This window comes from Vigna unguiculata, chromosome 6 (genome assembly GCF_004118075.2).
Source record: "Vigna unguiculata cultivar IT97K-499-35 chromosome 6, ASM411807v1, whole genome shotgun sequence".
Classification (NCBI taxonomy): Eukaryota; Viridiplantae; Streptophyta; class Magnoliopsida; order Fabales; family Fabaceae; genus Vigna; species Vigna unguiculata.
This window is the reverse complement of record NC_040284.1, coordinates 27,684,773-27,699,363: the sequence shown is the minus strand read 5'-3', so window position 1 is coordinate 27,699,363 and position 14,591 is coordinate 27,684,773. Positions and strand designations below refer to the sequence as shown.

The window sequence follows — 14,591 nt, the reverse complement described above, 5'->3', positions numbered from 1 at the left end:
AGAGGATTTTAGAGAAGACCGTGGCTTCATCTAGAAAAGACTGGTCCTTAAAACTTGATGATGCCCTCTGGGCATATAGGACTGCCATGAAGACTCCTCTTGGATTATCACCTTACCAGTTGGTCTATGGCAAATCATGTCACTTGCCTGTGGAAATGGAGCACAAGGCATACTGGGCCTTGAAGTTTTTGAATTTTGAGCCCTCTTTATCTGCTGAGAAGAGGAGGATCCAATTGCTGGAGCTTGAAGAGATGAGGTTAAATGCGTATGAGAACTCTAAAAGCTACAAGGAGAGAGTTAAAATGTATCATGATAGAAAGCTACTTAAGAAAGAATTTCAACCCGGCCAACAAGTATTGTTGTTCAATTCAAGGCTCAAATTATTTCCGGGTAAGTTGAAGTCTAAATGGTCTGGACCCTTCACCATCAAGGAAGTCAAACCCTATGGAGCAATAGAGCTGATGGATCCCTCCTCGGAAGATCCACAAAGGAGTTGGGTTGTGAACGGACAGCGACTTAAGCACTATTTGGGGGGTGAGGTTGAACGCCTCACCACTGTCATTCATCTAGATGACGCATGAGCCTACAGGCGTCGAGCTAATGACGTTAAACAAGCGCTGACTGGGAGGCAACCCAGTGTTTTGAGTTTTTCTTAGTTAGTAGATTCAATTTCACTAATTTTTGGGTGCATCAGGTCTGCCACTGCTCGCCCAGCGAGTGACCACTAGCTTCGCGAGTCTGGTTTTTCACAGAAAAACAGTTCCAAAATTATGAAGACTCGCCCAGCTAGCCCCCACTCGCCCAGCGAGCATGACCCCTGCACCAACAAAATCTTTTGTCCAATTTGAACGAATTTTTGCCCCTGGAGCTACTCGCTGGGCGCATAAACTCGCCCAGCGACTCTCTTTCACTAAAAAAAAAAAAAAATTTGAAATTCGAATTTTTGGGGGGAAAACCTGACCACTCGCCCAGCGAGCGGTGCCACTCGCCCAGCGACTGCGCAGCATTTAATGCTGTCAGCGGGTAGTTGGGTCAAGCCTGCTTTTTAAATTTCCGAAGCATCTCGCCCAGCGAGTGGTATCAGTCGCCCAGCGAGCAACTGCGGTTATTTCCCATTATTACTTTTCATTTTTAATCTTTTTTTCCCCCTTCTTTTTACCCTAGCCGTTCCCCTTCCCTCTTCCTCGCTCACTTGCGCCTCCACCTTCACCTAAGCTCACACTTTGCACTTTTGCTTCCATCTTTCACGTTTTCTCTTTGTCTCTTCCATCAAGTAAGTGATTTTTGCTTCCATTCTCATTTTGTTGTTGTTTTGCTGCTGTTTTGATGTTTAAGATTAGTGTTAGGGTTCTGTTTTGGTTGATTTCATGTTCATGCTTCTTGAATTTGTGTGTATTCGATATTTGGTCCATTTTGTGTGCCTTTTTCGTCAGTTGTAGTTGGTTTAGCTTTGCGTTCGCCTAGCGGGTGCGTGCTTGTATGTTTTGGGTTGTTTTGATTCATAGTGAGTCGTCCAGCGAGCATTCCCTGTACAACGAGATCCTCTCGCCCAGCGGGTCTGCTCGCCCAGCGAGTGACGATCCCTGTCACTGTTTTCCAGTTTTTAGACCTCTCGTCCAGCGAGCCTGTTCGCCCAGCGAGCGAATCCACCTGGTTTTGCTGTTTCTCTGGTTTTGCTTGCTCACCCCTGTAATCTTGTGTTTTTATTCAGCAACCTTGTTTGTTCTTATTGTGTTGTTTTGTTTTACTTCTAGTTGTAATCCTAGTTTTGTGTAGTGTAATGCTTTGTGTTCTTCTTTTTGCAGATGGTTCCTCCTAAGACTTCCCATGTTGCTAAAAAGAAGAGAATTACCCGAGGCTCTTCTTCTCAGAATCCCCAACCAGACTTCATGGAATCAGACATGGTGCAGAATTTTGATCAACATAAATTCTCTTCGGAGACGGCTGCCAACCGCTTTGCCGAGATAATGCCCAGGAGCTTGATACCAGAGAGGAAGGTCAAATTAAATCCTGGGGAGTATGATGAGTTTCGTTTGGAGCTTGAGAGGCGAAACTAGCATAAGGTGTTAGCAGACCTTCCTAATGAAATTGATGAAGTGTTGGTAAAAGAGTTCTATGCAAACGCATACCAGCAGGTGAGGGATGGTCCCCGTCAATGTAGGGTGCGGGGGAAGCTGATAAAATATGACAGGAAGACAATCAATACCTTTTTGAGGACGGCATCACCTCCTGCGGGCCACGTAACTCCATTTAGTGAATTCTCAAGTGCTCACAAGGATCATGATGCAATTGCCTCAGCTTTGTGCACCCTGGGTCATACTTACATGTTGGGCGTCAATGGCAATCCCATCCGCATTCTCCGGAAGCATCTAACCTCATTGGCACAAATGTGGAGTGCCTTCTCCTACACCAACCTAAGCCCCAACACTCATACTTCAGATCTTAACTTAATGAGATCTTATCTCATTTATGGGCTTGTAACAGGTATGGACATGGACGTGGGGGCCCACATTTCTCAGGATATCGCCTACACTGCGGACATGGAGAATGTAAAGTTGGGTTTTCCTGCACTTATCACAACTCTTTGTAGGGAAAAGGGAATCATTGCTGACACTCCTGTACTCCTCTCCCTCCAGCCACCCATAGACAAAAAGTTCATAAGGAAGAATTGCATTAGTAGGGTGGAACTCAATGAACCTGCACCACCACCCCGAGTACCCCGTCCACCCCGAGCTTCCTCTTCCTCTCAGTCCACACATGATCCTTCCTCCACTTTCGAGGCATCCTTCCAAGCAGCCATGACCAAAATGTTTGCAAGACAGGAGGACATGTGGCTGGGTCATCAAGCACTTCGGCAAGGCCAAGTCAACATCATAGATAGCATGCACCATTTGTCTCTAGGTGTTCCAGATTTTCCAGATGATCTTATCATGACAGGAGCACAGTTTGAGGCACGCATTCCTTGGCCTGTGGGCAGGCCTGAGTCTCAGTGGGGGGGAGGTACTATTGCTGCTGATGATGATCCTGATGCAGAAGAAGGAGGTCAGGAGGACCCTGATGCTGAAGAAGAAGAGCAGGGAGGACCCTGATGCAGTCTGGAGTACTTTGATTGGTGTTTTTGTTGGTTTTTTTTTTTTTTTTTTTTAGTGTTTTAGTTTGTGTTATTAGTCAGCTGTTTATTTAGTTTTTGCTTTCAGTACCTTGTTTTAGGGTGGAACACTTGCTTGATAGTTGAACTAATTCTCTTTTTCTCATAATTTTGTTGGCCAGCCTTGTTTTGGATGCCTTATTTTGTTGTTGGCATTGGGAGCTTTGATGTCTTTTCATGTTATCCTTGCATGATCTTGAGCATTTTGCTTGCAAATCCAAGAGTGAGAATGTGGACGTGGTTGCAATTTGATTAATTCCTTAACCTTGTGTGATTATGACCAGGGGATTGAATGGTGAGAATTGTGAGAATGTGTTTGGGAGTGTATGTGAGAAAGCTGTTGTTGCTATGGATTTGAGTTTTGCATGATTCTTGTAAATGCACATACACACTTGATTAGATATGAGAAAGGCACTTCTTTGTTTTTTTATGTTACATAGCTACTTGGCCAAATAGCCACCCTTGATGCTTGACTTTGATCTTTTGTAAACCTTTTGAGCTTTGTTATTTTTGTGACCCCTAAGCCTATAAAGAGAAATACATCTTTACCCACACCCTAGAAGAAGAGAACAAATAGTATGTTATGAGGGTATAAGTTGGGATTAAGTTTGGGGGAAGATTGTGTGAAAAAGTAAGGGGTGAATTGGTTAAGAATGCCTCTTAGTAATGTTTGAATATCTTTATCAAAGAAAAAAGAGAGAAAAAGAAAAAGAAAAAGAAAATGAATGAACAAAAGAAAAAGGCAAGCAAAGAGGTTGCTACAGATAAAAATGAGGTTAGAAGGATATGGGAGCCTATTTTTTTATATGAAGGTAGAGGATGTTGATGAATGATTTATGCATATTTTTGTTCTCTTCTTCTCATTTGGTGTCTTTGAATCCAAGAAAAACCATGTTTCTTCTAGCCAAGCCAAGCTACAACCCTTAAAGACCTTTTGATCTAAATCAAGTTGTGTGAAGTGTTTTTGAGATGAAGTGCAAAGGTTGATGAAGTAGTTTTCTGACATGCTGAGTTCGAGTTGTTTAAACACTTGTTAGTTGAGTGAAACACTACCATGGTGAAAGCTGTGATGATTCTCTTTCCTGTGTGCCATATATCATTCTGGTTTAAGGATTTGTGTTGATAAAAGCACCATTCCATGTTCACTCTTTGAAATGCAAAAGAATTTTCTCTATTTTGTGATAAGGATAGTGTGAGTTGATATCATATGCTTCTCTTTTTGTTGATCAGGCTAGCCTTGCTTCTCTTTGCTGTTTTGATAGTTTTTCTTTCCATGAGGACATGAAAAAATTCAAGTTTGGGAGAGTTGATAAGTGTGATAATTACCTATTGTTTACACTTCTTAGAACCTCTTAATTGTCTTTTATTCATGTATTTTTGTGTTAATCTCATGAAAGAATTTAGGATTTTGTTATTTATTTCAAAAACATGTTTACTTTGATGTTTGTGGACTTTTGTAGAAAAGAATGGAAGATTGGAGAAAAATTCACTAGTTGCTGCCTGGAGCCATTAGCCCAGCTAGCTGGATGTACTCGCCCAGCTAACCAGACTCACTAGCCCAGCGAACCAGACTCACTAGCCCAGCGAGGAAGGCTCTCTAGCCCAGCGAGAATGAATGTTGGCCCAGCGAGTTTATCTTTTTGCTCAAACATTAAAAGTGTCGAGACTCGAATAGAAAGACAGTTTTTGGTGGGAGGAACACTGCTGGAACTCAAAACGAAGGCAGAGACATTTCTGGAGCTTAAAGGATCAATCTTTCTTCATCCATTCTACCATTTCAACTCCATTTGTGCTCTAGATGTATAGGAGTAGCTAAACTCCATCTCATTGGGGTTGGATGTAATGTACCTAAACTCGTTATAGTTTCATCTATGCAATAGAATCTCTTTCACTGTTTTTGTGTTCTATCTAAATTATTTTCGTGCATGATGGAATATCTATGCGTTTTGGGTGGTATCTAGTCATTGGAAAGTGTTTTGGAACCCTAGACATGGATAGAACAACCTAAAGATTTGGTTCTAGACATAGACCAAAGCTTTTGGTCATTCTAGACATCGTTTTTAATGTGTCTTTTGTGTTTAAACCTCTAAGGGATTAGTAATTTTTACATAAAAGTTCAAAACATACCCCTAAGGGATTAGGGATTGAATACCTTTGATGTCAATGCTTGAGTAGATGAGAGATTTATATTGTGAGGTGCTTGCTTAGAGTTTTGGTCATGAATTCCAACCCCAATGAGTCTTTGCCTTGGTATTTTATCACTTTAAAGTTTAGAAATCCTTATGTTTTCACTTGTTTCGAATTAATCAATGGTTACATTCAACGCTTAAATTAGTAAGTACACCTAGTTAACTAAACAAACGCAATTCCCGTGGGAAAACGATACTTGGACTTACCATTTTTATTACTTGCACGACTTGGTACACTTGCCAAAGTCATAACAGACACGTCCAAGTCTTCGGGCTCGTCTGGGTGTACGGGCCTGTCCGGGTCGTCGAACCCGTCCGAGTATTTGGACTCGTCCGGGTATTCGGACTCGTCCGGGTATTCGGACTCGTCCGGGCCACCCAACCTGTCTGGGCTTCCCAGTCAGTCCAGCTCGGGTGGGTCATCGGGTCTAACCAATCCGGTTGCGTAGTTGGGTTTGCCCGACCCATCTGGGTTGTCGAGCATGTTTCCAAATTTATCATGAACTCAAAACATAATTAAGCGTGAAATAAATATTAATAAAATTAAATTTTATCTCACAATAAATTCAATTTTTTTCCAAACAAGAAATTGAAATGTAAGGTATTTTAATTTTCTTATCCAAACAAGTTATTTAAAGAATGAATGGAATTTAATTACAAGCAATTCAAATACAAAGTATTTTAATTTCTAAGCATTGTTGAAATGCTCCATCCAAACACAATGTAATGGTTTGTTTGAATAAGGCAATTCAAGAGGGTAATTCATTTATTTGGAGAATTTGAAATTCTTTGTAATGAAATGTTTTGTTTGGATAGAGAAATTAAAAAGCATTTAAAATGCATGCATTTTTTTGAAGTATTTCAATTAGTTAAATTAGAAGAAATTCAAATACCCTAAAAAAAGGTGTAATTTGAAATTCTTCTCACTCAACCTCGCACTTTGGACTCAACCCAAACAGACCCGACAAACCCGACGATCCAGACGGGTCGAGCGGGTCTGATGACCCAAACGGGTCAGGCGGGCCTGACGACCCAGACAAGTCGGGCGGGTCCGGCGACCCAGACGAACATGGGTGACTTGATGACACATATGGATCGGGCGGGCTTGACAACTCAAATAGGTCGGTCAAGCCTGACAACCCACACCACCCAGGTAGGCTCGACGACCAAGATGTGTCGGGCTAGTCCAACAGTCCAGACATACCTCACTAGCCCTACGACATAAATGGGTCGGGTGGGCCTGACGACCCAAACGAGTCGGGTGGGCTCAAAGACAAAGACAGGTTGAACCGACCAGACAACCAATATGGGTTGGCAGGTCCGATGACCCAAGCAGGACGGACGAGCCCAACAACCCACACTGGTTTGGTGGGTCAGACGACCTAGAGGTGTCGGGCGGGCCTGACGACCCAGACATGTCGGGTAGGCCCAACGACCCGACCGACCTGTTGACCCGACAAGTCTGACCGATCCGTTTCCAAATTTATCATGAACTCAAAACATAATTAAGCCTAAAATAAATATTGATAAAATGGAATTATTTCACAAGAAAATCAATTATTTTATCCAAACAAAAAATTGAAATGTAAGGTATTTTAATTTCATTATCCAAACAAGTTATTTAGAAAATTAAGTGAATTTAATTGCAAACAATTCAAATACAATGCATTTCAATTTCTCAGTATTATTGAAATGCTTCATCCAAACACAAAGTTAAAGAATAAAGACAAATTTTCATTCCATCATATGTATGTTTCTCACTTTCTTTTACTGCCAACGGAAATAGAGGTGCAATTTTGCATTATCTTATATGTACAACGGTTTTTTATATTCAAATATATAATTTATAATTTTAATAAAAATAATGTTAAAATTTAATATAGATTAAATATTTAGGTAAAGAAAAAAAAAACTAATCATATTATAAAATAATAAAAAATAAATTAGTAACGGGTACTTTTCTTGTTATAATTGATAACTTACTTTCAATATTTTTTATTGCTACACATGACCTACATAATAGTTATAAGATGAAAAATATTTTAATTTAAAAATATAGTTAAAAATTAAAACAATAAAGTTTGTTCTATTAAAAAAAAAAGTACTTTGAAATAAGTATCTTCAGTCATATCAAGAGGTATATATAAGTTGTAGGAAGTTGTTTTGTTATTTTCAAAATTTAACTGATATTATTCAATTATTAAAGTTTATACGTTCTTAATTACTATACTTCATGATTTTTACTTAAAATTTTTATTATTTTATTGGTTTTATTTTAGTGAATAATTTGTTCTATGACTAACCAATTATATAAGTTAGATTGGATTGAATATTAATAAATATATATATATATATATATATATATATATATATATATTACCTAAAAGTTATTAATATTTTTTATCTATGATGTTAGTTGTTAATATTTATTTGTAAGTTTAGGAAAAAAAAAAAAAACATTTGTTATCAGAATTGAACCACATCTCTTTGGCTTTCTCTTTTAACTTTATATACTAAGATATGAGAAATAAATAGAAATCATGATTAAATCATACGTAAGAAATTGAAACATGATTTATAATGTAACTTTATCCGATCTGTTTAATTATACCAATATACAACCTCCAACTCTCTTACAACGGCTCCATATAACTTGCGATGCAAATAACTTAGAACACCATTTTGCGACCTTGATTTGCCAACTATATTTTTATCAAGGTAATATTCTACATTATACATAAAAATAAACATTATTATATATCATGGTATATTAGTTATAACACGTAATGAAAGAAAAATTAATCACGGTTGTGGTAGAATTATAAGCTTTTATATGCCACTTAAAGATTTACATAAAGGGATAGAAAAATAAAATAAAAAGTTTTGCATATAACGAATCATCGTTACCGTATTTTCCTTTTTATTATTGACATAGTAGATTTTATTTTCACCCTTTATTTAGCTAAACAAAACAATATATCACATCAAATAAGATTGTCATTGATATTTGAGTAAATATTTTTATATTTCGTATGCTTAATAAGGGACAGACATCCTACAAAACGATTAGGATAGATAATATTTTTAATCTCTAAAATTTCAAGTAGTTATCATTTTTAATTTCTGTTAATCTCTTAAATTATGGTTTTAAATTTAAAAAAATAAAATTGAGAGTAAATTAGTTTTCAAACCTAAACCAATATAACACACATTTATCAGTAAGAAATACATAGAATTTTCAATTGATTTACGCATTAACTTTGAATTTCAATATCTCATAGAATTCTCACTTGTAAGTTTGACCATACAAATGTGTAAATCATAATTATTTTTTCATTTATACAATATGATGTTGAAATTATATATATATATATATATATATATATATATATATATATATATATATAAATACACAGAGAGAATAATGATTTGATTATTTATTTATTGGTTCGATCAAGATATATTAGATGTATTCATTTTAATTATTTATGCATTACAAATGTTATAAATTAAAAATAAAAATTAATTTGATTTAAAAAATGTATAAAAAATTTCTTTTAATAAAATCTCTCTCCATATATATATATATATATATATATATATATATATATATAAAATCGTGTAAAGAGATGTTCTCACATATTTACATATGTACATACTTTTTAAATCTTTTTAAATATGTATAATATTATATTAATAAAAAAAATAATATAATATAATTAAATTAATATATAAAATAAAATTATATTTATTAAAAATAAAGTAAAATATATAAAAATTTAAAAAAAAATAACGGTGAATAAATAAAAAATAATAATAACTTTATAAAAGAATAACGATTAATTTTTAAAAATTTAATAAATAATTATATTTTAATATAGTTGTTGGTATAAATATATATATATATATATATATATATATAAATATATATATATATATATATATATATATATTTATATTTTGATCGAAAAGGTACTGAATCCAAATAATTTTCCTCTAAGTTAGACATAAATATATTAGTTGTAGTTGAAGCAGAATCCTCGTAGCTGAGTTCCGCACAGGCATCATCAAACTCAACTTGGTTTGACCCTACGCAGGGCTAAAACATATCTTTTGTTGCTGTTCTTTTCCACAATTCCCTCTCTCTCGTCCTTTTTTCACTGCATTTTAGCGCCCAATACAAAAACCACATACAAATCCTCAGGGCCAACACAGAAGTTTCCATATTTATAAAAGTTCCCACCTCAATTCTAATCACAAAAATCTAGGGTTTTTTATCTTAAAAAATTATGACTGCTGTCCCTTTTCTTCCATCGTGATCTTCTGCTTCGACAAACTTAAATTCGTTCAGGAGTTCTTGCGGAGAATCAATGGGTCGTTCTCGTGGGAATTTTCATCACGCGGATGAGGACCCCAACCAGAGGTTTCTCTCTTTCAATTTTTCTTCTTCTTATCTTTACCTGATTATACTTAACGATTTTAGTCCTTGGTCCAAATGTAATTCTCGTTGTAAGAGAACGGATGACAATTACAATTGAAGCTTGATATGTTCTTGAATGTGTATAACTGATCGCAAATACAGTGAAATGCTATGCTTATTTTACACTTTGATGCTCAACTAAATCTTTCTTTGCTCCCTTTCCTTTTTTCCCATCGTGTTCTATCTGTTTAATTGGTTTTTTTGGCTCTGTAGATCAAGGAGAAAAAAGAATGCCGCCAGTGGAGAAAACTCTGAATCTGGAGCTGCAGGTAATTTTTTGCACTATTCTGCAGTATCTGGATAAGTTTGATCCTTCAATGTACTATGAAGTTATAGGGTTTATGTAAAAAAGGTGAGGTTCCCAGGGTTGTTTGATTGTGTGAAAATACATTAGAGCACACCTATTTATCTCCTCGCGGATTTGCATGGAAATTGCACAGTATCAATGGGTATGAATAATTCATAATTATGATTGATCAATTGCAAATTCTTCATAAGAGACAAATTTATATACATAGCCTATCTCACTTAATGGGTTTCCATGTATGTACCAGTACTACATATTCACAATGGGTGTATTATGATGTACTTATGTTGAACACTGTAGGTTTGTTACTTCAGTGTCACTGAAAGAACTTTTAAATTATGTTTTCAAACTTCATCAAATACAAAGTCTTATTTCTCAATGCACCTGCCCAATAGTCTTTTTGCTGAAGATATCATGTATGTGTGGCCTGAATTTCTCTTTTCATTTAAAATAAAGGACACTAGAAGAAAGGTTGTGTTGTGATTTGTTATGGTTGTTCTGGAAGGCTCGTGGAATGTCTGATAGGTTAAAGAAACCAAATTAATTGTTTTTCAGACATGTAAAACTATAGCTGCAGTAGTTACTTAGACCTTAAATTTCCTTGTTGGTTCATGAATATTGATGTTTGAAAATATATATTTTTTTGGTTTTCACATGAACTAGGTCAAGGAGCAGGAGAAGGGAAAAAGGCTCTGTACCATTGCAATTATTGTAATAAAGATATAACTGGAAAAATCCGTATTAAGTGTGCCATGTGCCCAGATTTTGACTTGTGTATAGAGTGCTTTTCCGTTGGAGCTGAGGTGACACCTCACAAAAGCAACCATCCTTACAGGGTTATGGTCAGTTACCATTAATCTTCCATCTTTTTGTTCAATGCTTTCTTAATTTAAAGATTTTTTATTACTGAGAAAGTTGTGTTATTTTTCGTGCTAAACTGCTACTTGATCTGTCTGACTGTCTCTGATAGATTACAGGATCACTCACTTAAATTTCATTGGAGTTTGTTCTGAAAATGTTTTGTTACCTTGTGTAAAATATGATTTAGATTTGTGAGAGTTTATCTTTAAATGAGTGTCCCCAACTGTTAAGAAAATTGTGTTATGTGATTCTATTTTGACAGGACAATTTGTCTTTCCCTCTTATTTGCCCAGACTGGAACGCAGATGATGAAATTTTGCTGCTAGAGGTACTTCAAATTTATTTTCTAGGAGTAAAGATAACTAGTGGTTTGAAACTGTAAAGCTTGTGTTCCAACAATATATCTCTTATTTGTATTGGATCTTTTGAGCGATAATTTTTTTGATTTTAGGGAATCGAAATGTATGGCTTGGGAAACTGGACAGAAGTCGCTGAGCATGTTGGAACCAAAAACAAAGAGTCATGCATCGAACACTATAAGAACATATACTTGAGCTCCCCATTCTTTCCTGTTCCGGTATGACGGGGCATCAAATGAAGCTGCAATGAATTCTTTTTAATATTTTCAGTGGTATTTTATATCCTGATCTGTTTTATTTTCTAGGACATGTCTCACGTGGTTGGGAAAAACAGAAAAGAACTTCTTGCCATGGCAAAGGGGCAGGGTGAAGACAAGAAAGGTTTGTCAAGATCCATGACATAACACTCATTAATTTCTAATTTAATGTCACTTGTATAGTATGTTTACCACTTCTTTTAGATGACATGAACTTGCTTCCTTCTACTTAAGTTTTTATGTACAAATAATAATGCCTGAATGCTTACAGCAGATTGTCTTAATATAAATGTACCGAATGACTCTGATTATTTTGCATGATTGATATGTGGTTTCTAATTATTTTGCATGATTGATAGGTTTTTGTGTTTTAGTGACATTTTCATATCTATTGGTCACTTTGACACAGGAATTTCCATGGGGGATCTTAGTTTAAAGGCAGAATCTCCCTTCTCTCCATCTAGAGCCAAGTAAGACTGTCATTTTTATATGCTTCGTCTCTCTTCTTTATACTATATTTTCTAACGTCTATTTGTTGATTCAGGGTTGAAGATTCACATAAAGCTGGCACTGCTAATCGTTTGTCTTCCAATTTGAATTCAGGTAAAGCAAAATAAGTTTAGAGCTAATTAGTTAACCATGCATCGACTTGCCCATTTTCATATTCTTTGGATCCCTATCTTGTTTATATATGGAAGAGTCAGATTCTGGTCCCTCGGGTAACACACACTCTGCCGCTGGTGCTAACCAAAAGGCATCTAATGTGGCCAGGGGAAAAGGTGGTCCTGGAGTCATTAAAATGGAAGGTATGCATCTTTGTGTTTGGTTCTTTGTCCTCGTTGATTTTTAATAAATTTTATCCTTTTGAATTTCACTTCCATCGAAAAACTTAAAACCAACTTCTTGGAATAACACCTTTTACTTTTATTCGTATAAAAGAGAGCTGAAAGATTTGTGTGGCATATTTTTCAACCATAACAATAACTTATATTTGATGAAATGAAGCAGTTCTTCCGTTACTAGTATAACTACAACTAAGATTTTGTGTATGCTGAACTAACATAAATGGGAACATTTCTTGCTTTAAACTCTTGACACTTCTGTATCTTTTTCTTCACGTAGTTTAATTTTCTATCATGCATGTTCTTTGAGGAAATTAATGACACTCTGATGTATTAAATTTACTAGTCTGTATTATTGGCAGATTCTCAGATAGACAGAGATTTTGGAGGAAAGAAGCCAACTTCCTCAGGAAATGAAGGCCCTTCTTTGGTAGAATTGAGTGGTTACAATGCTAAAAGACAAGAATTCGATACTGAGTATGATAATGATGCTGAACAACTACTCGCTGAAATGGAATTTAAGGATACTGACTCTGAGGAAGAGCGAGAGTTGAAATTACGTGTATTGCGTTTATATTCAAAGAGGTAAATAACTAATTTAATTAATTTTTATGTTTTTTTTAATCACGGTCAACTATTATTTTATTAATGTTATTAGGATGCTGTCATAAATGGATGCAATGAATGTATTATGTATAAGGATAATGTGCATATTCCATATGACGACACACTTATTTTAAGAATAGTATCATAATCGAAGCATGACAAATAATGTATTTAAAAAATGTATAAAAATTCTTAAAACACAATAAATGTATGACTGTAATCGGATCAATCCAAATTAAACTCACATTTCTTTGACATTATCAGATAGAGTTATAAATCATTGTCATCACACAAGCTTTGTGCTTCCTATGCTTTGATACTTCATCGATACGTATTGGTCATGTATCCTAGAGTATCCTATAGGGATTTGTGAAACAAATGGAAACATCATAGCATCATAGTCTGGATGTATTGACAGTAATAATTTTTATTCTATAATTGTTGCAGGCTTGATGAAAGAAAACGGAGGAAGGATTTCATACTCGAAAGAAATTTGTTATACCCAAATCCATTGGAGAAGGATTTAACACCCGAGGAGAAGGCAATGTGTCGAAAATATGATATATTCATGCGCTTTCATTCTAAGGAAGATCACGATGAGTTGCTTAGAACAATGATCTTTGAGCATAGAAGTTGGAAAAAGATTCAAGAGCTTAAGGTTTGAAACGTGACATTAAATTACTATTAACATTCACTTTTATCGTTCTTTCTCTTGCTTTTTGTCTCTTGGTATAACATTTGTAAAGAATAGAAAAAATTTCATCCCAATCAAGATTGCTGTAGTGAAATTGATACCATGTTAGATTCTAACTGTCAATTTTAACACTGCAGGAAGCCCGGTTAGCCGGTTGCCGCAATTCAGCTGATGCTGAAAAATATATCTCTTTGAAGAGAAAGAGGGAAGCAGAAGAAAATGCTCGAAGGACAAGGACAAAAGAAAGTGCTCAGGTTGGGCCGAGCAATCAGGGTATTCCAAATGCATTGACTTCTCCAGATTCAGCTAGTAAGGATCTGAGTGCAAGACCTGCAGGGCCAGCTACTTCTAGTTCTGTCAATGAGATGGATGCCATAGGATACAGTGGAGCAGATTTGCTTTCTGAAGCGGTAAGCTTCTGGAATTGAGCTGATATAAACTGTAATAGTTATCTAAGTTTATTATAAATGGTTTTGGCCAATTTTTCTTCAATTTTCTGAGGTCTGTTTTGTATGTTCTTCTTGGCAGGAGAAACGTTTGTGCTGTGAGCTAAGATTGTCTCCAGCCACGTATCTAAAAATGCAAGAGCAACTGTCACTGCAAATACTTGCTGGCACTGTGTCTGCAAAATCTGATGCTCATCAATTGTTCAAGTTGGATGCCATAAAAGTTGACAGGGTGTATGATATGCTCATTAAAAAGGGGATCGGTTTACCCTGAGACCTCTTTTGCTTCCTATCTGTAACTTGGAATTAGATTATTCTCTTCTAGCCTCCCATAATTGGAAGTTAGCTTGTATAACAGGATCATAGAAATTTTGCAGTGCTGTATTGTGTTTTATGTAGCTG

At 35.8% G+C, this 14,591-nt stretch overlaps 1 protein-coding gene across 2 annotated transcripts; it reads left to right on the top strand.

The window, feature by feature from the left end:
- The first annotated feature begins 9,370 nt into the window (after positions 1–9,370).
- Positions 9,371–14,583, top strand: LOC114188933 (transcriptional adapter ADA2b). 2 transcript variants are annotated; one of them, XM_028077606.1, is made up of 13 exons: positions 9,371–9,760; positions 10,031–10,086; positions 10,788–10,966; positions 11,248–11,313; positions 11,437–11,562; positions 11,650–11,725; positions 12,011–12,071; positions 12,146–12,204; positions 12,306–12,407; positions 12,806–13,028; positions 13,497–13,707; positions 13,881–14,153; positions 14,272–14,583. In XM_028077606.1, exons 1-13 carry the CDS (start codon positions 9,708–9,710, stop codon positions 14,461–14,463), a joined length of 1,677 nt encoding a protein of 558 aa, XP_027933407.1. In that variant the 5' UTR covers positions 9,371–9,707; the 3' UTR covers positions 14,464–14,583. The 2 variants fall into 2 exon arrangements, with proteins under 2 accessions (XP_027933407.1, XP_027933406.1); XM_028077605.1 differs by having other exon boundaries at positions 9,708–9,760; positions 12,300–12,407.
- Positions 14,584–14,591: the final 8 nt, after the last annotated feature.